Source organism: Varroa jacobsoni, unplaced genomic scaffold (assembly GCF_002532875.2).
Source record: "Varroa jacobsoni isolate VJ856 unplaced genomic scaffold, vjacob_1.0 scaffold_502, whole genome shotgun sequence".
Classification (NCBI taxonomy): Eukaryota; Metazoa; Arthropoda; class Arachnida; order Mesostigmata; family Varroidae; genus Varroa; species Varroa jacobsoni.
The window spans coordinates 287,367-312,454 of record NW_019213404.1 but is presented as its reverse complement, the minus strand read 5'-3'; the positions used below and the strand labels follow the sequence as shown (position 1 = coordinate 312,454).

At 42.2% G+C, this 25,088-nt stretch overlaps 1 protein-coding gene across 3 annotated transcripts; it reads right to left on the bottom strand.

The window, feature by feature from the left end:
- Positions 1-4,778: 4,778 nt before the first annotated feature.
- Positions 4,779-24,846, bottom strand: LOC111260987 (laminin subunit gamma-1). Of its 3 annotated transcripts, XM_022834123.2 has the most exons (16): positions 24,243-24,846; positions 18,532-18,765; positions 16,495-16,705; positions 15,986-16,158; positions 14,187-14,372; positions 13,524-13,641; positions 12,852-13,096; positions 11,825-12,318; positions 11,419-11,590; positions 10,472-10,900; positions 8,928-9,239; positions 8,234-8,530; positions 7,613-7,955; positions 7,165-7,483; positions 6,142-6,579; positions 4,779-5,937 (listed from the first exon to the last, which is right to left on the bottom strand). In XM_022834123.2, the coding sequence occupies exons 1-16, from the start codon at positions 24,667-24,669 to the stop codon at positions 5,422-5,424; spliced, it is 4,914 nt and encodes a 1,637-aa protein (XP_022689858.1). In that variant the 5' UTR covers positions 24,670-24,846; the 3' UTR covers positions 4,779-5,421. The 3 variants fall into 3 exon arrangements, with proteins under 3 accessions (XP_022689858.1, XP_022689859.1, XP_022689860.1); XM_022834124.2 differs by lacking the exons at positions 15,986-16,158; positions 16,495-16,705; positions 18,532-18,765; positions 24,243-24,846 and adding an exon at positions 14,561-14,970; XM_022834125.2 differs by lacking the exons at positions 15,986-16,158; positions 16,495-16,705; positions 18,532-18,765; positions 24,243-24,846 and adding an exon at positions 14,642-14,969.
- Between the last annotated feature and the right edge of the window lie 242 nt (positions 24,847-25,088).

Genomic DNA, 25,088 nt, shown 5'->3' with positions numbered 1-25,088 from the left:
TACGAAGAGCACGCTCAGAGACAAAACCAGCACCGCGATGAACTGTAAGGGTTCTCTCTCTAACGAAATTAGAAATAGATTAAGAGATGGATTCGAGAAAGAGCTAACCGCTGAGCAGGAGGCCGAACTCTTAGAGAAAACGGAAAATGAGTTAAATCAAGCGCAAAGCTTGATCTTGGAAATGCAGCAGGCCTTAATCCAGCAAGGCAAAGCAGATCTATCACATCAGCTTCAGGAGCATTACGAAAACATATGGAAGATATTGAAAGAACGAAAAAATGAGGGACACAATCGGACTAATGATGGCGAGCAGATTTGCTTCCCTGTAGCGTTGATCGATGCTTGCGCAGAAATGTACGATCTACTGTTGAACGCCGCTACATCCTCCGGCTCGGAAGGTGCTGCTAGTGCAGATCTGAACGGTAACGCGATTCATAGGAATTGACGGCTCGTGACAGGCTACAAAAGTCAGACGATTTTAAATAATGTCGATGCTTACCCCAGACGCTTACCATAGTCCATGGCGCGTTACATTAAATTGACAAATACACAAATAAACGGTCGAAATGATTCGAATTTGGTATATTCATTACTACTATATAAAAGGTAGTAGAATACAAAAATATGCCAGTTTTTTTAGTACTAATTTTAGACTTACCACCTCGGATTTACAAATCAGAAGTATTTTAGGCAGTGCTCGATGATGAGTATACTTCATCATAGAACGGCATGGAAATGCGCTAGTGAGAATGGACGGGTATCTCAGAAAGTAGCTCGGGATATCTGGTCAGGGACCTCATCCCGGACCTTATCTCGATCGCCCAGACGAGAAAATCACTCCATCACTCAAGTCATAATAGGACCAGACAACTTTCAAAGCCCCGTCGGGGATATGCATCTATTGACGATGACTCAGACAGATCTATTCAACATCTGAAGGAGCCAGAAACGCAACGCAAAAAAACAGGACCAAAGACTGCGATTTGAGAATATGCAGCACCATCGGCGGTCTAGCGAAGTATTACAGCAAACCTACCGCAATGGGAAAAAGTGTAGCGTTCTCTGATTGAAGTCAAGGTCAGTTATTATCTAATAGGTGTGCGGTGGATACGACATACTAAGCTTCTTGAGTTATCTGAAGTCCGCAGCGCATCACGTATACGTCTGCAGAACGGGGTGGCAGAAGATTCCAGCATGGCGTACACGGCGTAAAAACCTTGCAGATTTTAGCGTTGGTCAAATGTCGTCAAAAAAGTGCAAGTTTGACAATTCTTCTATTTTGATCAAGTCGTTAGCGAAGGCGTTTGGCGCGAGTAGATGCACGATGTCATAGAGAAGACTAAGTATATCATATTTTATAAAAGTGCGACTGATTCTTTTTAAGGGCAGAAAGAGCCGATGGTGTTGTTTGCTCTTTAAGAATAACGCAGCAGGTCGTCTTCAGTTTGTCCTGTAAGGACAAAGGTAAAGTAATGTTCTTCTCGATACGAAGAACAACTACCTGTCTTCTGGCGTGATTTAAAAAATGTGCCTGTTGTGGCTAAAAGGAAATTATCGGTCAATGTTGATATATTGAGTGTGAGATATTATACATTATAACACCGTACTTTTTTTCAGTAGGGCAAACGCATTGATAAAGAAATTTATCTATATTATCTAGAAACTGTTACGTAACTGTTGATAGCGAAACAGTATGAGGGAAAGCTATACGCATTCCCCTGAAATGATGCACCGCCCTATACAAGCCGGTGAGTTTGTATGGTCTGGTGCATCGTACAGTTGGTCCTTGAGAATATAAGCATGTTTCGGAATCAGCCCGTATGGCCGATAAGAAATTTAAATCTAGACCCGTTTAATTACAATGAAGGTCAAGCGTTACCGACTAAAAATTCAAGTTTAAGCATGACAATATCGACTAACTTCCACGTCCTATCAACAAGGTAGAATTGCAAACAGAACGTTTGCGTAAACGGTTTAGGTCTCGAATGCTGCGAATGGTTACAGAGTAAACATGACTGTCGATTACGTCGGTTAGCATGAAACATTAGCATGGTAGCATAATAGTGGGTTAGATTGGATAGGTAGCATGGGTGGCTAGTGAGCATCTGTCATGCCGTTGAAACTTTGAACTATAAACAAGTAAAAATGGCTAGTTCGAGTCTCAACTGACGAAAATCGTAATGGTGTTTTTGTCAACAATAACGACAAAAGGTTACCAAGAATTTTCTTACTAGACGCAATGACTGAGGCGAGAGGAAGGCGTGAAGCTCATGTATAGTGAATTATTTACGTAAATTTGAGTTTTTAACACCCATGATGTGTTTACTTCAGTTAATGGCAACAAAAAATGATACTGAACGACATTGGTCTGTTCATTCCTCGTACGAGCACTTGGGGAGAACACTTTTCCCTTTCCGCATTTTCCTTGATCAATAATTTTTCCACCTTCTTTTTTCGATAGCAGTATGCGTCCACTCTCAACAGCATTACTGCTACTATTTGTAAACATTTGACCTCCAATACGCTTGAGTTTTCAAGTAGATAATATTCAACCCACAAAATCGATTAAAACCCAACTACAGTTTTACTTTCTTCATAGTTCAAGTTCTCTAAAGAATGTTAGCTACAGTTTGCGGAACTTCGAACTGCTGCTTTTTTGGCGAACCCCGAAGTATTAATCTCTTTAGTCAGGGCATTGTGAACACCGTTTCTATAATTTAAAAAAAAAAAAAGCCATACATCTTAGAATTCCGAAAGAAAAATCGCTTATTCGAAACTGAGCCGTGAGCCCATAAGGCGTTCTAATAACTCTCTAAAGCGAAGTTTGACACAAAAAACATCTGTGTACATATGTCAGTGGGTCTACCAGCATGGTCCATTCTTAAATTTGTACATATGTCAGTGGGTCTACCAGCATGGTCCATTCTTAAATTACTATACGAATATACAAAACGAATTCTCGTTATTTTTATTGCTTCCTTAAATTTATTTTACTGAAAAGAGCCTTTCTATACCATTAATTTCGAACGATGTACCTCCTACGTAGGGTAAGACGACATAATTCAAAACGCAATATTTTCATTGCAGGTGTCGTATCCTGTCGGGCAAGTAATACCAGAGCTCCATTTCATGTGAACCTTATTGCTCAGGGATTTGTTTAGCCATCTATAGGACCCCGGTTTAATTTTCTCACTCTTCGTTTTTCCTTTTTCTTGAAAGTTTTTAACTTGGCGACCTTTTCAAGATGAGAACCTTTAGCGTTTTTCACCAGACTCTGCTTGGCTGGCTGTCGTTTTGCAGGCTCCGATGACGCAACCTGTAACGGTTCTACGGGGCGGTTCGACGTTTCACGGAACATCCGTTTTACGGTTGTTTCATCCACTGGTCCATCGTTTGAATTTGTCCTGTTCGGGCCACTATTACCGCCCTGTAACGTCCGGTGCTGAAGTCGTTTCATATAAACGTGTCTCTGATTTTTTAACGTTTTAAGAAGCGGCATCCTTTGGTAAGGGTTGCTCGACGGCATTCCCTTCCCGTTGTGACCGATTTGTGAAGGTTGGGTACGGAATTTTTAAAATCGTTGTTTCGTCTATCTGTCAGGCTATTTAGGTGAGATATGTACTCGAAGGAAACACGAAATAGATTAAATACAATTGCTGATACAATTGGAACACTCCATTTTGGGCAGAAGTTTTCGTTGAAAGTCGACAATTGTTGCCTTAATAGTTCGTTAGGTATTATCAAAAAAAAAAAAGAGACAATTAGCAGCTTATGAATGATGCGATCTTTTCAAATCGAAATGAAAGTATATACTTGGCACTTAGCCTAATACCTACAGGAAACAATAGAACGCTCCGATGCTGCGCTATCAACACAAATATATTACGACCTGTCGTTTTGTTCGACCGTCTGCTTCGACCATAGTATCTCGATGAAGGAGCCTGGGTGATCGGTATTGTCACTCTAGCTATTATAGTTGAAGGCGCGAGTCGGCTGCGACGAGTTCTCGGATGGTCTCTTTTCGACGTTTTTGCTTAGTTGTTCGAGCAATGTCAAAGGAAAGAACAAGCTAGTTTCAAGACGGGCCGATTGTTGGCCCGAAGTTAGCAAATGAAAAGTAATAACGTAGTGCATATTAATAGCACTCCAGCTAGTGTTATGGAGGCAGTCGTAATTTTCGAAGCGGATGACAAACCGTTTAATAGGCTATAGTTCACTAGCTGACTGGACCTTCCTTTTTGATACCTACTGAAGCTAGTGTGGGAAATATGTGAGAAATGCTACCATAGCTCTCTGCCGAAGAGTGTCTTCAGTGGGGCGGTTGGGCCACTGGATACGGTGAGCCATTTGACGCGGGAGCACGGTTTGTCGTTTTGAGAAGCAGCTAGGTGAATTATCACCAATGCATTTTGGACACCCCCACAACAATAACGAGAGGCGCAAACGACTTCAGTGCGACAGGAAGATAGAAGCGTCTACTAGCTTCTATTAGTCGCCCCAAGAGGTGGGCGACATAGTGTCTGGAGGCAGGAGCGACATTTTTGTCGTTTTGTGATACACATTAACCGGTACAAATTGATTGACTTCTCAGACAGCCGCCAATGTATAAGTCAATACAGATCAGTGAAGTCTAACTATGCACTGCGAACTATGAAACGCTGTTAACCAGACAGACTTAACCGCACTGGCGCCATCTATGCAAATTATATCTCGTCCGGATACACGTACTAGGATCTCGTCGTTACTTAACGTATTTTCTATTGCCTAATACAGCCATGTTTAGATAAAGCGGTGACCTTTATTTAGTCCTTTTAGCAACGGGAAAAAGAAACCAGAAGACATTCATTCGTTGAGCAAGGCAGTGTTCAAAAGACCAATGTGTCGTGTGTTTAGGCATTCTATAAAGTTTATTGCGAACGTAGGTGATAGGTTTTGGTCGTCGTATGTAAATTTATATACGGTTCGAATAGGAAAAAATAGTGGCTAACATGTTTTGAATGCGTTACGATCATTTGAGTATTTATATTTGTTCAAAATATATTTATATACATGTTTTACATATTGCAGGTCAATAGATTCGGAAGGTCTCGAAGAAGAAACGCACAAGATAGCCAGCCCATCATGATTTAAAAATGACTTCTTTCGAAGAAATGATTGGTGGAAGGGAAACTAGGTGTCCGTTTAACACTGCGAAGTACATTACTGCAAAACGAGCAGGCCCGGATTGTGCTTAAGGAACCTGTATGGGCATAGCGGATCTAAAATAATAGGCATTCAGTTTTTTTAAAAAACTGCCGGACGTATGCATAGCTCTTGTATTATTCTAATATGTAACACGTCGACTTACTCATTGTTTCGAATTTCAAATTTTGATCAGTTTTTTTCACCCGGTTATACTTTTTCTTTCCAAGTGATTTTCCACTAGGGGACCTCAATCATGAGTGGGTTGAAACAGCCGTCAGGCAGGGTCTCCCTAATATCCCTGATGTTGGCGACGTCAGCCTTCAGTGCCTCCATGTCGTCTACGTAGCCCTTCATTAGCTTATTTTGTCTTTCTTTTTCTTGTAGTAGCTTTTTTGTACGTTCGGCGATTTGCCCCCGGGCGTAGTCTTCTTCCAGCTTCGTCAACTTCCGCTCCAGTTCGCGTAAGCGATTCTCATCGTACGAATCTATTGAGTTGAGTTGGCTGAGAATACTTTTTACTTCCTCCAGGGCCGTCGTGGCCTGGTGGATAGTCTCTGTGGCAATGCCTTTGGCGTTACTGACACCCATCGTGACTTCTTCCACTTTGTGATTCTCTTCGGCGGTTTGCCGCTCGAGGTCATCCAGCTGTGCCGCCATATTCCTCATCTCCGAATCGATGCGATCGCTCTCGTGGTCAAGTTCGTTGGCGCGGGTCTGAGCTGCGCGTACGTCATTTGCCACGTCGCTGATATCCTGAAACACATCGGGTACAGCATAAGAACAGTATATTCTACAGATGTGTGTTGTTTGCTAGTATATTGTAGTTCTTAATGTATGACAATACGACTGAACTTGACACTCAGTGCGCCGTTTATGAATATTTATACTAAATACATACGTACACGTGGAAGTAACATAGAGCAAAAGTAAGAAAGCGAGTAAATGTCGTGTACGTACAGTCTTGGCCTGCTTAGCAATGCGAAGTGCATTTTCAGCGGTTTCCTTAGATTGTCGTGCCTTGAACTCGGCATCGTTGATCAACTCCTTGACCGCGTTACTTTTCTGAGCCACAGTTCCAATGTTCTCCTCGATACGTGGAATTCGCTTTATATGCTCCTGAGCCTCGTCACGATGCTTAGCGACGATGCTATTAAAGTTTTTGAGCGTGTCAAGCGTGTTTCGGGCGCTATTGAGGATTTCGTTGCCGCTCTTCACCGCAGACTTTGCACGACTGTCCGCGTCCGAGACTCGATCAAGCAGATGATCAGTTATTTGCTGCTGACGTTGGGCTTCTTCAACGATGAGTCGAGCCTCACTTACAGCTTTGTATGCGTTATCAAAGAAATCTTTGTTGGCTAGGTACATCTCATCTGCACTCTTTGCCAACTGGCTGGCCTGTAAACCATGGGCATAATACTGATTTCGCGCAACTTTAAATAAAAACTACACCGGACGGAAGTGTAAAACTTAATTTACGTGCATACGTAATCTTGCTTTAGCTGCAAATCTTCTAAGAAACATGATCATAGATGGGACGCTTGTCATTGATGACTGACACACTGAATATTTGAAGTCAAACTACTTTTTTAAACGAACTGTTCCAGACTGTTTGAATTCGGTACCTTGAGCTCTGATGTAGTAAATGACAAAAAAAAAGATCGATCGTGATGAGGGTGAGCGACATCTGAGGGCGAAAAATAGCATGAGAGTTTGCGTGGAGGGGGACCTGGCTAACTTGATTTTGCAGCTATAGCGCCCCATCACAGCCATGTATGAAAAAATATAGGGCGCGGAAGGAAATTTATAGACTAACGAGTCGAATGCTCGGGGGAAGAAGCATAAGATGGGAGATGTAGAAGTTCTATAAAAACGAGCGAAAGAGAAGAGATCGGGGTGCATGGGAGCAGCGATTAATATTAGGTTACAAAAGCTGGATGTTACGCATTATGTGTAGGGCGCATTTAGAGTGGATTAACTTACTTGAAGGTGTAAATGGCGTGCACGACTGCTTATTCCCTCAATATCTCCTTCCTCGGGCAAAATCGTATTGTTAGCTTCGGTGAGTTCATTAAGGGCAATATCGTGTGCTTTCGCGGCCTCTTCTTGAGTCTTCTTGGCCATCTGCACAGCACGGACCATCATGTTCCTCAAATCGGTCTGATCTTTCTTTAGACCTTGAATAGCATCCGTAGCTCGTTGATGATTATCTAAAGTCTGCTTTGCAAGCGTAAGTGCTATTTGCGATTGGTTTTTCGCCTGAATCGCATTATGCATTGCCGAATCCACGTCTTCCTTCACTCTGAAAAACCAACGACTCATTTAATTTTTGGTGACTACAGTTCTTGTGGGTTTTGTGGAAATTATCTATCACACTTAATCTTTCATCGAAGAACAAATGCCGACACCCGTAGTTTCAAAATCTACTTACTTTTCGACTAAGCCTCGTATTTCTACTGAAATCTGCTGTACTTTAGTCGACTGATCGGACGCCCTTTGGCTTCTCTTCGTCGCCTCTTCGAGGGCCTCACGGGCATCGTTGTCTAAGTAATTATTGACCTTGTTTAGCATCTGCTCGTTCTTTAATGCTGACACATTTTGGTCCTTCGCGTATGCAACCAATACGTGGTACTGTGCCATTGCGTCATCGACTTTCGTATCTTGCTCGTTGAGCCGTTGTCTGATTCTTTGGATGCGTGCAAGGAGGTCTCGGAGTTTTGTGACGAGATCGCTGTCTGAGTGAGCTGCGGTCCTTGCATCCTTCCAGAGCTCCTCTACAGGTGAATTAATTGGCATCAAATGCGAAATTTATTTAATCAATTTAGTTCAAACCCTCACGAACCACCCACAGGTAATATGAAAACTAAGTACTTTAAAGTAGGAGAAACGCGTTGGCTGTGACTGCACAACCGTTTTGATGACTAAGATAACCTCAGTTACCAACAGCTTGCTTTCTATAACTTGCTTTCTACAACTAGAAACTGACCCTATTTGAGGTAACCATTGAAGATCTTCTTATTGTACCTGAAAAAGCAGAGCGGATATAACGTACCAGCATTGTGGCGTAGCTCCTCAAGTTTCTGGTCAAAATCGGGACTTTTTTCGGGATTGGGTTCCCGCTCGACGTCCTCGAGAAGTCTGTGAATTTTTTCGAGTTTCACGCGATGCTTATCTACAGCGTCCTGCACAAGGGTGTAACAATAGTCACAATCCTTGCACATTCCCTGCTCTTTATAAGTGTTATCCTTACACATGTTACAGGTTCGTCCCACAAAATTTTTTCGACAGATACATTGCCCCTCGGCATCGCATTGTGGAGATGATGAACCTTCCGGGTCACAGTCGCAAGCTAAGAAACAAGCACCAGTTCGATTAGAATAGACTGCCTATAGATTATTTACTGTATTATACCGTCGAATGTTGCGTGACCTTACGTAAAACTTATGGATAATCAGGATGGTTCTTGTCCTTACATTAGGTATAGTTTGTACTGCATTCGTTGTAATCAGCTATTAGCCACCACAGACCTGCTTAGACCTTTTGTTGAACCACTGCCGGAGACTTTCTAGGCAACATTAAACAATGAAAATAGAACTGTTAGGATTGCACAACACGGATACAGCTTGTCCTATTTGGGATAATAAGCTGCGCGTGTTCACTTGTTAACTGTATACAGAGCGGGTAAAGTCAATAGAGCGTACATAGTGATTTTCGGAATAATTCCACAAGGTCGAGCATCCACTCACGTTTGCATCCTTCGGCGGAGAATCCATAATGGTTAACTTGGCAGACCTCGCATTTGTCGCCCGTAACACCTGGCCTACAAGGGCACTTTCCAGTGAGGACATCGCAGTTGGTGCTCTTTGATCCGATGGTGTCACAACCGCACGGTTCACACCCACTGCGTGACTGCAGATTCCAATAGCCTTCGCGACAGCGGTCACACTGCCGACCGACAACGTAATGCCTGCAGTCGCAATTACCATGTTCCATGTGACACTCAAGAAGGCCGCCTTTCGCTGTCGAGTCGTCAGTGCCATCAATATGGCAGTCACAACCTGCATTCAAAGGTCCCATGAACGCGTTAAGGACAAATTGCAGATTTGAGTATTTCATCTTCAAATTAAACCAACTCTGCAGTTCTGCTTGAAAAGTGCCTTCTATTTTGAGTTAGAAAGCTAGAAATAAGCTGGTGGTTGGTGTACTAAAAATAATATACATTTTTAAATATTACCACCGTTGTTTCAGACAATTACACACACTCATTTAGCAATGTGTTTCGTAAACTATAGAAGATGGGATACACCGATTGGCAAAGGTGCCACTCTTCATTTTGCTGTTATTGCATATCTTTCAGATGCAGGACCGTGCGCGAGTGACTAGGTTAGTTCAATGTGTGTCCATGCATTTAGACATTTTCTGCCAGGCTATCGTACTATAGTCCAATCAACATGCAACAGCTGCTATGTAACGTATGTCTGTCTGTCACGTGGTGAAGCTACTTACGGACAGTGGGGTACCTGTAAGGGGAAAGGATGGGAGGAGAGTCCTGGGAAGGAACCTAACGTTGTCAGCAATTAGAAAAATAACAGCTATTTCTCTACCATAGGGTAGCATTGTTCTAATTGTACATGCTCACATAGGCACCTATAGTGCATGCAAGCTTCCACATGTTATGATTGAATAGAAAGATCTTGCAAAATGCAAGTCACTTGATGTTTGCTTTCACTATTACTAGCCTCGAAGCGAGATTGGGGTTCAAGGCATGAGATTATAGAAGTTCTTTGAAGTAGATAAGGGTTTGAGATCACTGACAGCATAGATCTTATTTGAGGGTAGTACTAACGACACTTTAATAAACGTAACCAAACACACTCACATATTATTTGTCAAGGGTTGACCTCCTCTTGACTGTGCTTCATTTTCATGTATGCCTGCTATGGAACTAAAAAGAAACGAGTGCATAAAACTTGCTCTGCACAGACGTAGTAACGGTGCTGAGATCAAAAAACGACACGCACTAATTATTATTACGCTGCTTACTAAGAACGACTACGTGTCGCATGGAGGCTGTATGGCCATAGAGCCAAGCGCGCGCGCATTTTACCACTTCCGTAGTGCTAAAGTGCAAAGAGCCGGAGGCTATCAGATCCTCAAGCGTGCGGTCGGCCAAGAATCAAAACCAAGTGGACGACATTGCTTCAGCAGAAAGAAAATGCATTTCAAAGATTCATTCAATGACTACTGTTTGTAGCTTACCGCTGATGTCTTCAAGAGGACCACTACTTACGCTTGCAATCGCCTTTTTTCTCCGAAGTAGCGTTACCATAGTAACCAGGTTTGCAGGTTTCGCAATTTGGACCATATGTGTTGTAGATACACTTGAGGCACTCGCCGGTACGCGCATCGCAGTAGTTGATTGAATTCCGATCGACGTTGTCGTTGCAGGCACAAAGCGTACAATCTGTTTTCTTTCCATAGAGGCCTTGCGGATCTCCGAAATAGCCTTCCGCACATTGTTCACACTTTTTGCCCTTGTAGCCATCCGGGCAGGCCAGGCAAGTCACTGAGCCATCGTCAAGGAGGGCGCATTCACCCTGCTCAGGACAAGGACATGGTGTACAGTCATCTTCTTTGCCAAGCAGAGCATTGCCGTAGAACCGCTTCTCGCAGCGCTCGCAATACGTACCAGTCGTATTATGCTGACAGATACAACGACCTAGAATGCATGTTATGCACAATATCAGTACAATTTATATTTTTTTTAGTTTTTTTAAATAAGTTAGTGTGTAAATCCTATTTACGGGAATTTTTCTTTTCAAGCTATTTTCCCATATATTTTCCAGAGCTTTGTAGTGTTCCATGGCAGTAAATGTACACTATCTTCTGTGCTTCTTCATCGGTATTTACATTATTATTATTTCGTATTCTTTTTTTTTTTTTTAGAATTACTCAAAGTAAATTGATCTGTAGCAAGCTAAGGGACTCGAGCTGTGTTTATGGCAAAACGTGTCTATCTAAACAAACAATAAGCTTGACAAGCTTCGTAATGTTCGACGGCTTAAATGTACCTCTTAAAATGGCAAAAAGTGTGTAATAGTATCTTCGGCGATCTGACATTCGTTGATTCTGCAGCGTCTCTTCACCGTACAATGTGAACTATAACAGGTTTAAAATTATCGGCTTGCAATACCGGATCAAGTGAACAAGTCTGTGTGTATCTGCTTTGCTACAAACCAGTCTCACTGTCGCAATAGTCGGAATGGCCATGACATTCACAGGCGATGCATTTAGCGTACACGCCTATGGCGTTGTTGTTCGAATCCCTGCGATAACCCGGCTGACATTGTTCGCAAAACTGCCCGCTGTAGCTATCGCCGCAAGAGCACGTCTCAACCCATGTCGCCGGCTGATGAATTTCAATTGCACAGAGGATCAGTTAAATATCATTGACTAACTATGCATCTGTCATTTGGGGCACCGTCTAGGAGAAATGGCGACGACGTGAGGCATTTTGTCCACTTGTCACGATGCGCTCAACGGGACTAGGTTGTATTCATATACCGCCACAGTATATCGTTTAGGTGGCTTGGCGAGAGAGATTCTTAATAGAAATATTTTATAATGTAGATTTGTTTCTTACCTCCGGATCGTGAAGCTCCGAGGTTGTATCGGTAGCGGAATCAAGTGACACCTTCTCCAAAAATCCAATACCGTTTCGGAAATAGGTACCGCGAATCTTGATACTACGCACATCCTTGAGAAGTTTCATGAATTCTACCGCTGACATCGGGGGTTGCCAACCGAATGATTCATGCAGCTGGAACGTGTAATCTCGACTAATCATGTTTGGGACCGACTGGTGGTTAGCAATAATAGGGGCACGAATTTGACGATTGTCAGCCCCATCAATCACCACGTCAGCACTCGAATATCGCGCGAGATCGTCGCTGATACGTAAAGTAAACCTCAGATAACGATTATATGAGAAGCGTCGGTCGCCCAAGAACATTTCGGGCGCCACGAAATACACAGTTCGTTGATCTTTGGCGTCGACGCTGATAACTTTGTCGGTGTGCTCATAACGGACTGTTACTGGATCGGAATACTCGTCCTCTGCTGTCCATTTCTCCGGACCTGTACATTTCGCAAGCCATTAGAATTAAGGCTCTATTCACTAATTTGAGGAATATTTGTATCGGGTTTGTTTTTTGTCTGACGACAAATAAGCTGGCTAAAACAGCTGCTTCAGCTCAGCCGGCCATCAGCTTCCAACATGGACATGTTTGTGTTACATGCCAAGAAGATACGAACAGAAACCATTAAGCAAATCTCAGAAAAATATATTCTTATTTGGCGTGTCGTATTCCTATATTTTATCAGTAGTTATTATCCAGCAGCTAGTAATTTCCCCTAAAGCTTTTTAAAGCATGAGATCTACCCGCTGACCCATTTATGTCTGCTTAATATTTTAACCGTTTGGCTTTGCAGGACGCTGTCTACAGGACAGCACTGCAACAATCGACAGCGACTGCCAATTCAGGGTTGACATTTTTACACGCACAGACTGATTTGAAAATTTACGGTTTACCGTGTGTTTGTCTATGAATAGCACGACCAAATTCTAACTAAATTTTTTGTGCATCGTAAGAATATTTCCTATCTGTTACCTCGTTTGAATTCAGATTGAATTGTCGTTTTAAAGTAGGAGGTGTCTGATGTACAAATAGCAGAGTGACCGTGGCAGAAACAAGCAACACAGCCTCTGTCATTCTCCTCTTCCAGGTTGAAGAAGCCAGGTTTACACATATCACAGCGCTGTCCTTCGACATTTAATTTACATGAGCATTTTCCTGTATGAACGTCGCACGAAGGTGGGCTGTCCTTACTTCCAGCTGGATGACACTCGCAGGGTCTGTACCACAAAGTTTACAAAGAAGCAGCTATTGGCACAGGCATCCACTACACGTTTCTAACTCAATGTACTACCTTCCTTCTACGTTCAATTGCTACAGATATTTTCACTGAGGACAGTTGCTCAACAGGGAATTGAAAAAAATGTTCGTCAAAAAGCTATAGAAAAACAGCCGGAGGAACTCGCAAACGGAATAGGTCCACTATGCTAAATGTTCTATCACACATAGAGGGAACAGATTCAACGTTGTATATCGTTGCGACGTTTATATATAGAGGGGAGAGCTATGCAAATAGATCTTGTCAACACAACTACCATTTTTTTCGGCTATTGCATAGACTTGAAAAGTGTACCTTTTGTTCTCCATAAAAACCATCACTTGAAATTAGCCTGCCTAAAGGATGTAAAAGAGAAATGGTATACTTACAGGCAGCCGTCCTCGGAGAACGCGTAATGGTTCTCAAGGCAGCGATCACATTTTAATCCTCCAACACCAGATTTGCAGGGGCACTGTCCATGTCTGTCACACTGTAGGTGTCTTGAGCCTATGATTTAAGGGTTAGGACATATTGTGTTTTGGGCGCAAGGCAAGCAAAAGCGGGCAAGTATCGTTAGACCCACCACCATCATCATCATCGTCAATTACCACCGTCAATGAAAATGAAACTGGGTTGAGTGCATAAAGGTGCCACATTGCCCCGATAGGTGTCAAGCAAGAAAACACATTTTTTCGATAGGTGACGAGTGCAAGCGTTGCTTTCTTAACGTTTATCATGATACAACGCCTCATTTACAAAAGAGTGCATTTTACAGGTTGATGTGCTCCCATGCCGAGGTATGAGTATCCAACAATGTTTCCAACAACAAATGATTCAAGTTCTATAATTTCATGGACACGATGGTCACACAGTATCTACGTTTTTGTTTTTAACTTGATGGTGTTTTCTCGATTCTCCAGTGGAAAAATTGTTGTCCTTAAAGGATAACCGACGTTTTTCCAAAAGTCGAAGTATTATGTCTGGTATCGCTGTTAGCCAAGTGAGTGAAACTGCTTCCAGTCTCACTGTTGCAACGGCTCAGTTTTGCTTACCTTTTTCGTCGCAGTTGCATGGCACGCAAATCCCTTGATCATTCAGGTGATGATTATCTTTGCATTTTTCACAGTTAACACCGGCAGTGTTATCCCGACAGTCGACACAACGACCACCGTTGCCAGTTTGCTTGTAAAGTTCACTATCAAATTCGCATTTGTTGGAGCGTCCATTGCAGAGACACCCTGAAATCAATAAACAAGATTTTTGAAAACAAATAAAATTTATTACACGATGTTTTGAATTTACTTAGTATACATGACGAAGCGTTAAAGGTTAAACACATTATCATAGGGCCGACACAACTCTGAACGACTCTCTTTACGACCCATAATAACCCGTTTGCAAATCATCATTCATACATTAGACGTACAGAGCTCCGGACGGTTTAGGACACCTTCGGATGAGGATTTCGTTTTTGTGCGTATACTGTATAGGTCAGAGGTGAGCTCACTTCGATGATCGCTTGGATAGCCGGTGCGTGTCCTTCGATACTCGTAGGAGTGTTCGTAATCACCAGCACAAAGCCCAGCCACTAGGATAATCACAACAAAGACTAGAGGCCACTTCATACTTGCCTCTATGCAATAAGAGTTCCACTAACCGTTCACCGGCTAACGTAAGTTCCCACCATCCAATTCACTAGCAGTAGCAAAGGTTCTAACGTACACTCTAAGAAAATGCCTTGCATAGATACAATACGACCTCTGACCAGCATACGCTCAGCTGTACCCAGCTGTTGACTATGGTACAACTGGGCTGGCGGGCCGAACAACAGAAACGCGACTGCTGGCAAAGTAGCGATTTAGCGGTGATATGAAGATCGGCTGGTGCGTCAGCGCTTCGTATACCGCCCACGCCGAGCCCAAATCAGGAGGAGGAGCAGCCACTCTGAAGCAGAAACCGATACTATCTGAAGTAGTAGTAGTGAATTGCTTCGAAGTCGATGAGCCGAAGGGAGCGCAAACAGTATGCAGCATGGGTTTAACTTCATCGCAGCTAAATGACATGAAGATCAAGATAGCCTACACCGGACGACAACAATGATATAGTGCATTCTCTTTTATTTTCTTCCTCTTCTTCTAGTAAACTTTTGCTACGATTTACTCACGACCTTCAAGCCTCTTTCTCCCCGCTTCTGTCGATGAATCGTTTCTGTCTCTAGATACAGCATAACGATTTTAGTCTGCTCGGTATTTTTCTACCGTTCAGCAAGCAACGTTCACTTGCGTTGGCATGCACGAACTGTATAATACCATGGCTTCTACCCTGGCTGCGTACAAAAGTCCTTTGCTTGGCCTGAAGTGGCACAAGAACACCGTCTTATAATTATAGGACGCTCTCCGGTGACTCTCGCACGCAGGCTGATTCTAGTGAAAATTGGATTGTTTAGATGCAAGTTTCAAGTGTTTGAAGGAAAACAGAGTATTTTTTAGGTATATTTTATGTGGAACCTTAGATAGACACTCCGAAGCAATGGTCATTATCGCAGTGTGCGTACGATAATGGCAATAGCTAATCAAAATTATTGAATATAAAGTTGTAATTGCTAGTTTCCTTTATACTTAGCTAGCTTTGATGCGCTTGGAAAAACTATCCATCCATATCATATCATATCATTCACGTGTATCATCATCACCACATCATTACCTGAGCCCTAGGTAAGGGATCATGCACATAAATATACTCTTAATGAGACCTAATCAAACTTAAGTTGAATTTCAGTTACATCATAATGAAAAAAAACTATAAGTTAATTTATTTACAAATTCTAACTATCAATCGGACTTTTACTCACTCTGGCATTCATTAGCATTTTGGGTCGTAGCCACTGCCCAGGGCCGATTATTATAAAGGGGTTTGCACATATTGCACTGCTCGCCCATCGTGTTATGCTCACACACGCACAGTTTTTTCCCCGGTACTGTGCGATCATCACGACACTCTTTAGCATGACCGTGACATTGACATCTGCAATTTCATCAGTTAATACATACATACATACATACATACATACATTAACGATAACCGTTGTAGTAGGAAAAATTGAATAATTAGGAATTTAGAATAAGCAGCAAATTATTTTGTTTGCAGTATAATTCGATTTATTGTACAGGGTCTGAATAACCCCTTCACGCTGTCCTTAAGACATTCCAGAGAAGCAATAGGCTACTTGGGTCTGGTTTGGGCATTTGTTCGTGGGCATATTTAGCCATCTCTTCGGCGAGCCCTCATACACAGGTGACAAGAACACATGTTCGACTACTTAATTCTTTCGTCGACGTTAAACTTGCGATAGTAACAAACCTGGCACCTATTGAGAGATCAGATATTGCATAAAAGTACGACTGAAGTACTGCTGTCGCCTTGAAGAGATCATCACCGAACGTGTTAATTCGTAATAATGAGATGCGTATTTGCTCTGCCGTTAGCCACCGTTCCCGGGCAAGCACTATACTATCGTTAGCGATTTCGTATGTGTCGCTACGCAAGTCCAAAGGTCGAAAAGCCACGGTACCTGTTGGGAAGAAGCATCTAATAGTAAATTCTTCTTTTCAGTGATTTTTCTTCACCACCACCTACAGCCAGCTCAGCTATTCTATTAATAGCAACGATATTTTATATATATCTAAGACTTAATTAACGATAATTTATCTATATTTACGCGTATCAAATAGTTTGGGGCGAAAGTTGTCAGCTGTGGTTAATTAAGAGGCTGTGCCATGATGCTTGAGCAACTCGGTCGATATTGTGGCTCACGAATTTAAAAAAAAAAAAAAAAAAAAAAAAACTTTGAGACGATGACTATTTGCGCATTTTAACGTTAGAACGTTTAAGATTAGAAAAGTTATAAGCAAGCTGTGACAAATGACAGTCAGTATCTATTCAACGAAAAATTACTTTTTTTTTTTTTCTCTATAAAGCGACGTGGTGCAGTATTATGCTGCCGCTGTTGTTCGACTCAGTTACGCCTGTTGATATGAAGCAAATGGCGAGACAAGTTAGGGCCCTGGATGGACCAATCAATGCAGCAACATTCGTGATAAATTCATCTAACGTTAACTTGATTAGTTGCTGTACTAATAAACTGTTCAATGTCAACACAGAAGTTATACGTATAGACCATGGGCGGCAAGTTGATATGACAACACATAGATAGGCTAAGCCAAGGTGATACATGGGTACGCAGTGACAATTAGACGTTTTCCTTTTTTAGGTTAAAGTCTTATGCTTTTTGCAGACCAAGCTTCACCGTTAAAATACTTGTATGGTACTGTGCGAGTTGCACCCACTAAACTCGGCACCCCGTATGCCTAACCCTTCGGAACTAATTCAAATACTATTTCAAATTAGAACTTGTAGGGACGGCTAGTAAATTTGCTAATTGCGTCTTGGCCTGTCCTTCTTCAGGGATCCCCACCTCGCCGGCAGCGATAGTCTCGTTAAACCTCTCTTCCAACATACCCGGCAGCGCAGTGGTATACTGGGCACCCTGGCCCATGAGAGGCCGTAATTTCAGGTCCTGCGAGGCCATCGCTTGTTTGGCTGATCAGCTGTTTCATTTTTGTTCTCTTTACCGCATCCATCTCAACGACTACATTTCTGGCAATTCGTTGTCTTCAATGTTCATTCATCTAGCAAATGTGCCGAACGAAGCTGCGGAAACCGTTGCCCATCACTTGCGTGAGCTTCTGCTTAGCGGTCCGGTTCCGCACCAGTTCCAATGCAGAGCAACTCATCAAGGTGTCCTTGTCGTCACCTTCGGTGTTGCTGCTACAGTGCGCCTAAATTGGCAGAGCCGCCATGCAAATAATTGCGCAAGTTCTCGTGTCTCGTCAGGGATAGTATCATGCTAATGCCTTTCCGCGCCTGTTAACTTAGCCCGCGATTGATTATTGGGATTATGTCCCTGATTGCAGTTTTCGGTTTCCGCTTGCCGAACAGTTATGCTTGGATCTCTCAAATAGTTTCCTTTGAAGCTAGATAGGTGTTGTGTATTATTAGTTGGTGGTACGCGTAAAACACTACTAAAAACCTTCACAGTGCCGTAGGCATATTCCTCAACCGTTATTCAGCGAATAACATCCGAGTATGAGACAACGTTTTTGCTCACCCTAAATCTAGATGGACTCTATAGCTGTATTTTAATTTTGTTAAACACTTACAATTAAGAACATATCCTCTATTTTTAGTGTTCTGATAATAACCAATTGAGAATTAAGTTTTCTCAGCACAAGTAACGTAAGCATTGTTTGAAAAAAAAAAAAAACTTTCTTGCTGTTTTTATCTTCTAGATGCCTACTATTTGACAACCTTTCCTTTCACGTAAGGCTCGCGACGTACCTCCTTGAAGGGGATCGAAAAGGCCTTCCGAAGTGCAGACTGCCTTGTTGTCCAAAGTGCTTCTGTAAATTCGCCTCGATATATCCTCCATTTTGAAATCCTTCATACAGTCGTGTGAAAAGTATTGGAATGGTTCCCATTCGCTCTCGCGATCGTACTTCTTGTAGATAACAAATGCGTACGGGCTAGAAGCGTGGAACTGCAGGATAAGGTGATACACAAGGTATGGACGTTCTGAAAACCGAACACTTCAAGTTGAATGATATGCTTTTCGTGTACTTCGATCATCGTATGCCGTATTAGTCGTATATACTAGTAATGCCCAGCCACAAGTGTACCATATGAGCACAAATATAATAGGGTGTGAATTTACAAAACAAAAGAGACTAGACTATCGCAGCGTATGATTACTGCATCAAAGGGAAGCATATATATATATATATATATATTATTGATATATATATATATATTATTGATTTTTTTTACGTTGCTGCATACATTTCCATATATATATTATATATGGAAATGTATGCAGCAACGTAAAAAAAATCAAAGCAATTGTGAAAATTGTACACGTTCGCTACGAGACTCTATAAACACAACATGTTCAATTTAGGATACCTCCCCGGATATGGTACACTCAATATATTATCTTATCGTATTAAAATAGCATGAAGTTGATACCTTATGTTTGCATAGTCATATTAAAGTCTGTGCAGATGTCCATTTTTGTCCTAAAAATTATTGTGCATAAAAACAGCGCAACGGACCCACTCATCTATTCCATAACAATTATTGGGTTTAGACTTTTGCCGTCAAAAAGCTACAGAACAGGATCGCACAAGTATTTGTATACCCTGTTGTGACAAACGCTGCCCTGTCAGGAAATCCGCATTACTACTACATTCTACTCCCGTTATCTAGTTCATTATTATCAAATTATTCTATATCATTTCTGGTAGCTCTGCGTATTTTGTCCGGTTTAGCAACAGCAGATCCATTTAAAAGTCGAAGCTGATTATAGAAAATGTACGGAAGCTGTTTATGAGGAGAACCGAGACAGGTAAATTTTTTTACTACGTTTGGACAAGTGTTTGCTTAAAACGACGTGCGCATATGGGGTTCGATTGGCCTATATCTCGCCTGTACACTAGGAGTAAATATGTATCGCATCACGACTTCAATTTACGTATGAGTAGTATTAATAAACCCCCGTATAGAGCCCGAAGCGTATCGTAGGTGAGCTTCGTACTATTTTGGGTTTGGGCAAACCCAATGAAAAGTGTCCCGTGCAGAAAGTTGGAAGGGGACCAGTTCATGAAGATGATGATGGAACCGATCCCGAAAAGCTAGTGTCCTTTTTAGTTTTAAGATTAAGACTACCAATGTGAATTATTACAAACATTAGTATTCCGAAAATCTTCATATAAAGTGCAGGATGGGGCCATACTTTGTATAATCGGAAGTTCAGTAATTAAGGCCGACAAGCCAAAGTCTATGGAAGCGCTTAACCGGAAGTATAACTGACATTATTGGAATGGTTTCAAGGTGTTTACAATCAAGTTTCTTTTATGTCAACGTGTGTTTATGTGTATAGCGGTAATCGTCCACATTTCAGTTATGTCGGCCGAGACTTTGACATTTGAAAAGGCATTATGGCGGCCGTTTGTTCATTGCTAAATAATTCATCGAATTCGATTTACACTGAGCACTAAATGGACTAATCCATAAGTACCGGATGTGTCAGAATACGTCCAACACGAATCCGCCATGAGCACCGCGTAAACAATACTTCCTGTCTTGACGTTTATGACGCCTGACTCATTGACACGCCCTTGGATGGTATCGTATAGAAAGAAATCTGGGTCGATGATTGAAGTTTGATTATAGATATTCATTAGGTTATTGTTCACATTGTGTGTTACTGGTACACCGATTCTCTGCTATCGTAAACAGTTCTATGTATTTATAAGCTCTGCACCGAATTGGGCTAAAATTTCTCAAGGGAGAATTAGATATCGATCTCTCTTATCATTGACTATTAGTTTAAAGGATTTCCTGTAACGCGAATAAAAAAGGGATTCGGTAAGAAAAATGCTTTATTATATATATATATATATATGGGCTAAGTTTTTGACGGTGCGCAAGTTTAGGATTTTAACCCCATCCCCCAGGATCAATTTTTGCGCTAACTATTCAACGAACACACTACGATAATTCGGTTGCTCACTACATACTATACATGTGCGCTAAGGTTGAATGATTTCATATTCAGTATAACTAAATTCGTTTCCAATTATTCTACGGTCGACAAACTATACGATCGAATCAAGAACTCATACAGCGAAGAAAAGGAAGCTTATAATCAAAGTCGGTGACATTCGCATACTAGTATCCCAAGGTGAAGCCATCTTCTTCGAACCAGTTTAGCATCACCATGTCATCAAATCAAGTTTCCGCGCTTCCACACGCGTAGTTCGTGGAACTTCCTAAACAAGGCGATGCTTACACCGCACCCGTTAGTCGTCTCCCATTCGAAAATAGTGCCGTAATCGCGTATAGTAGTGAAGCTATTCATCGTCTGGGTGTACAACTCGCGCGCACGCACGCACGCACGCACACACGCACGCACACACCCAAATATACACCGTGATCCCTTTATTCTCATGGCCGTCCGTAATTTCCCCTTTCAGGTATTACCATGTGATTGTTTTATCGCTGCAATTCCCGTATCACCCCCGCCAACGACGCAACAGGCGGTACGAGAGCATGGCTGTGACTCTGCATGGCGGCTGTTGGTGATAATGAGCGTCGAGACACGAGATTCATTCGTTTGGGATGCCCAACATGCCGTTTGCTCGCTTCAGCAGGAGCGGGTTTGCTGGCTAGGAAATCATAGCGACCGTCGAGAGAAGAGAGCTTTGGCCATCGGCCATATTGTCACGAAATATTGTCGAGGTTTCTAATGAGATAGTGCAATGACTGTGTAGGTGCCTTGCTGCTTATTCGGGACACGGCGAGCAAAAGCATAAAGTTAGAATATACCGTGTGCTGCTAATACTGCTGAGTATTCATGAAATACACAGACAGGACTTCTTTCTCTATTGCACGAGTTGGAAAAACCTCAACTGTCTTTGTCATGTACGGTGAAAAAAGTTGGCAAGTATTATAGCCTCGCTTTGGAGGTTGATCTAATTAGAAAACTGCTCCAATCCGTTTCTGCTGCTGTCTAAGTGACCTTCCACTTTAATGAACCGCATTTATTTCTTTATTTTAATCAATTACGATTCAATAAGAGACCCAATTGACACGAATTGTGCTATTTCGATCAAAAAGAAAAACACGGATTTGGCTCAAAAAGACGCCGTATATTAGCTATATTACGTTTCGCTAGCTGCACCAAAAGAATGAGAAGATTCGGGGCACGCAAATCGAATGAACCTCTCAACTCGATTAATCCAGCGATGAACAGCGTTAACTTCAGTAGTTTTTTGCTCAATTTCTATAGGTAATTGATAACTAATGTTCAATTTCAACATCATTTTCTTTGTATAATTTAACAATAGGTATCATTGAACGTTTACGGCAAGCCGAGTAGCAGGTAGCCCCGTTTTTTTCTTTGCTATGCCCATATTTTCCTCGTTCGTCATTTTTTTCACATCTCACGAAACCGACGATGGCGGATTACTCCATAGGGTCTAGGGATTCGATATCTGATTAACAACGCAGCGCCTTCGTTCATTATTGCAGAGCGCTAACGTTCATCAAGCTACTACTATCGGAACAAATTGTCCCCGAAGTGCCCCCCATCAGACCGGTCTCTTGCCCGGCTATATTTAGGTATATCCTTTTAGCAGTTGATGGTAGAAGACCTTTTCGACACTGTACAAGCCTCTCCCGCCTTTGTTCCAATACGCTTCTTGAACGAAATGCGTTTAGCTTTGTTCGTGGCTGACGGTTGGCAAGCTCGACTGCTCCATCGGCTATTAGTCAATACGTGTCTCAAAGCATCCCGAAACAGGACGAGCAGGGCTACGACGTTGTCTGGAAACCCGAGGCTTCCACGAAAAAGGCGACATCGTTCGAAACAGCGGGCTGCAGGCTAACGCAATGATATCGTAGCATTTAGAAGGCTGCGCTTGTACGTCCGATAATTCTATACGCCGTTTTCGATGCTTCGAGGAGAGCAAGCTCGAGTATACAATCAGTCCAGCTATGAAATGTATTGCTGCCGTGAATGAAACGAGTGTCGGCCAATTGAAAGACGTTGGAATTATTTTCAGTTTTCTGGACCATGTTGTACCAGGCCTGTAGCACTAAATGTACAATGTTTGCCATACACGAAGTGTTGTCAGTATCGCATATAGGAGATTCTATGTTCATGTGCGATTGAGGGCAATTGGGCTTTAGAAGCCTCGGCGTGTATTGATCGCCAAACGACCATTCATTACCCCAACGTCAAATGTACACCTGTAGACCTGAAGCCGGTGCACTGTCTGCAAGGACCGTGTAAAAATTGTCGCCCACCTAGCTCTAGTTAAGGGTGTTTTCTGTTTATGTAACACAAGCAAGCCCAGAGCACTTGGGACACATGTCGCGTAGAAGGGTCTCAATAACTCGCACAGAGTACAAGTTAACCTTGTAAAGACAGCTGAGTTTTAACGACAACACTGTAGATGTTGCTTCGCATGCTTCTTGGAAGCCTTGTTTATTTGCAAAAATGAAAAATAGATTTATCTATAAACGAACATATATATATATATTGGGTACGGACTTCAAAATTTATTTTACATTGTAAATTTCTTGTAGTGCTCTTAACTCGTCCGAGGGAAGCGGACGGCTGAGGGGTGCGAACATGGTAAATATAAAAAGTTGCTACATATTTTACTTACTATTCTGCTTAAGCGTGCTTATCATTCATCAAGTTCGTTAGCCATGACCTCGTATCTCGTAAATGTAATACATTTACGAGACTCAAAAAAATTCACCAAAAGGGTACTATTTTCAAGTGCCTTTTGCTAAATAACGGTTAGTCTATTTACTATATCTCCTTGGTGTTGAAAAGTTAAACCATTCCAACTACAACTTACTATTCGATAAATCAACTATAGCAAATAGAAAATCTCCTAGCTTCTCTTGTCAAACTGCGACGGTTATACGAGATGATAGACTAGTTTAAAGAAACGTCATACTGGTAAAACATCTCGGTACTGTAGTAAACACAAGTTCAGTCGTATTAAATCAGAGTCTCGAAACTCGACGACGTTTACCGATGGCAGATCTTCAGTGTGATTAATCTTTGTCTTGAACTTAATAAACCTCAATTTCGTTGAAAACAACAAAACATAACTTCATAACCATTCCCTAATCAGCTTCCAGTTACATCTACAAATCGGCTACATTCTAGATATTACTGTAAAAAGTATTACTGCCTCATGTGAAATTTTGGCCCTGTTCTATTGATTGGTTTTGCATGAAGCGAACGAGAAGTGTTCAAGCAGATGGCATCAAAAAGAAGGGTTGTTCTTTCAAGGCTGAGATTTATAAAAGTTCGTAATATCAAGCTGAAACCATTTCTTAGACTGATCCGGTCAGTTTTAGGCTGTAGATGTGCAAATATTTCCTCTACCCCTTCCTAGCACGTCTGAACATAAAAAATAATGCCAATTCTGTGCTTCCAGTAGCATCCCGTGCGAAAATTTTCTACTTACGAAAATCGATGGTCAGATTAACCGGCCTATCATCGACGTTCTCCTGCAGTGTCTCGCTCTGCCACCAAGTCGAATTTTCGATTCCAGCAAAGTCTGTGATATATCTGCTCGAGTGCGAATATCGCTCATACTGATTGTCACAGATCTCACACTCTAGATAGGCCGTTTGATGCGGGCTCTGGATGCAGAAACGCTGGCGGCCACTTACACCGCACGTATTTGTAGCAGTAACTTCACGATTGTACGCCACATTAAGAAACGGCGGCAAACACCGTTGGGGCAGGGCTTGCGTGTTATAACACTGCTGCCGATCTTCCTGACCTCGTGCGCTTGTAATTGTCGACGTAACAGTAACAACAGCAATTAATATCGGCCGGAATTGAAATAGGCATCCGGACTGATGGCAACGGCTATCGTATCCAACCATATCGTTCCGTTCAGATAAGCATCCCGCAGTAGCAGAAATAACTACAAGGGGCGAGTGGATAGTTCCAATGGAACACGACCAGGCACCGTATTCTTTTTACACTTAGAGGAGACTGTAGGATCGGTTGAACAAATGTGGAATAGAAACGCTGCTATCCAGCGGCGCCTCGTCGACTGTTTGCTCGAGCTACTCGGTCGGGGTAGATCAAGCCAAGGGACTTTTCCAAGAGTCGAAGAAGCTGAGAGAAAGTGGTCGAGAACAAAATTGTTAAATGAGAGAAATAAGCTGAAAGAGGAGCCTGCAGCATGAACGGAACGAAAAGAGAACGCTGTCGTCCCTCTTCTATATGCATGCACCCCTCTCGCTTACTGATTCTGTTGCTTCGAGAGGTCGCTTGAAAACGGGGAGGCGGCTGCGCC

What these genes read in the sequence shown, in the direction of transcription:
- LOC111260987 (XM_022834123.2), bottom strand. Translation starts at nt 24,669, where the DNA reads ATGGTTGGATACGATAGCCGTTGCCATCAGTCCGGATGCCTATTTCAA. An exon ending in TCAATCTGAATTCAAACGAG is followed by an intron (nt 12,319 to 12,851) that starts GTAACAGATAGG and finishes CGAAATGTACAG; the next exon opens with GTCCGGAGAAATGGACAGCA. An exon ending in CACGCCATTTACACCTTCAA is followed by an intron (nt 6,580 to 7,164) that starts GTAAGTTAATCC and finishes CATGGTTTACAG; the next exon opens with GCCAGCCAGTTGGCAAAGAG.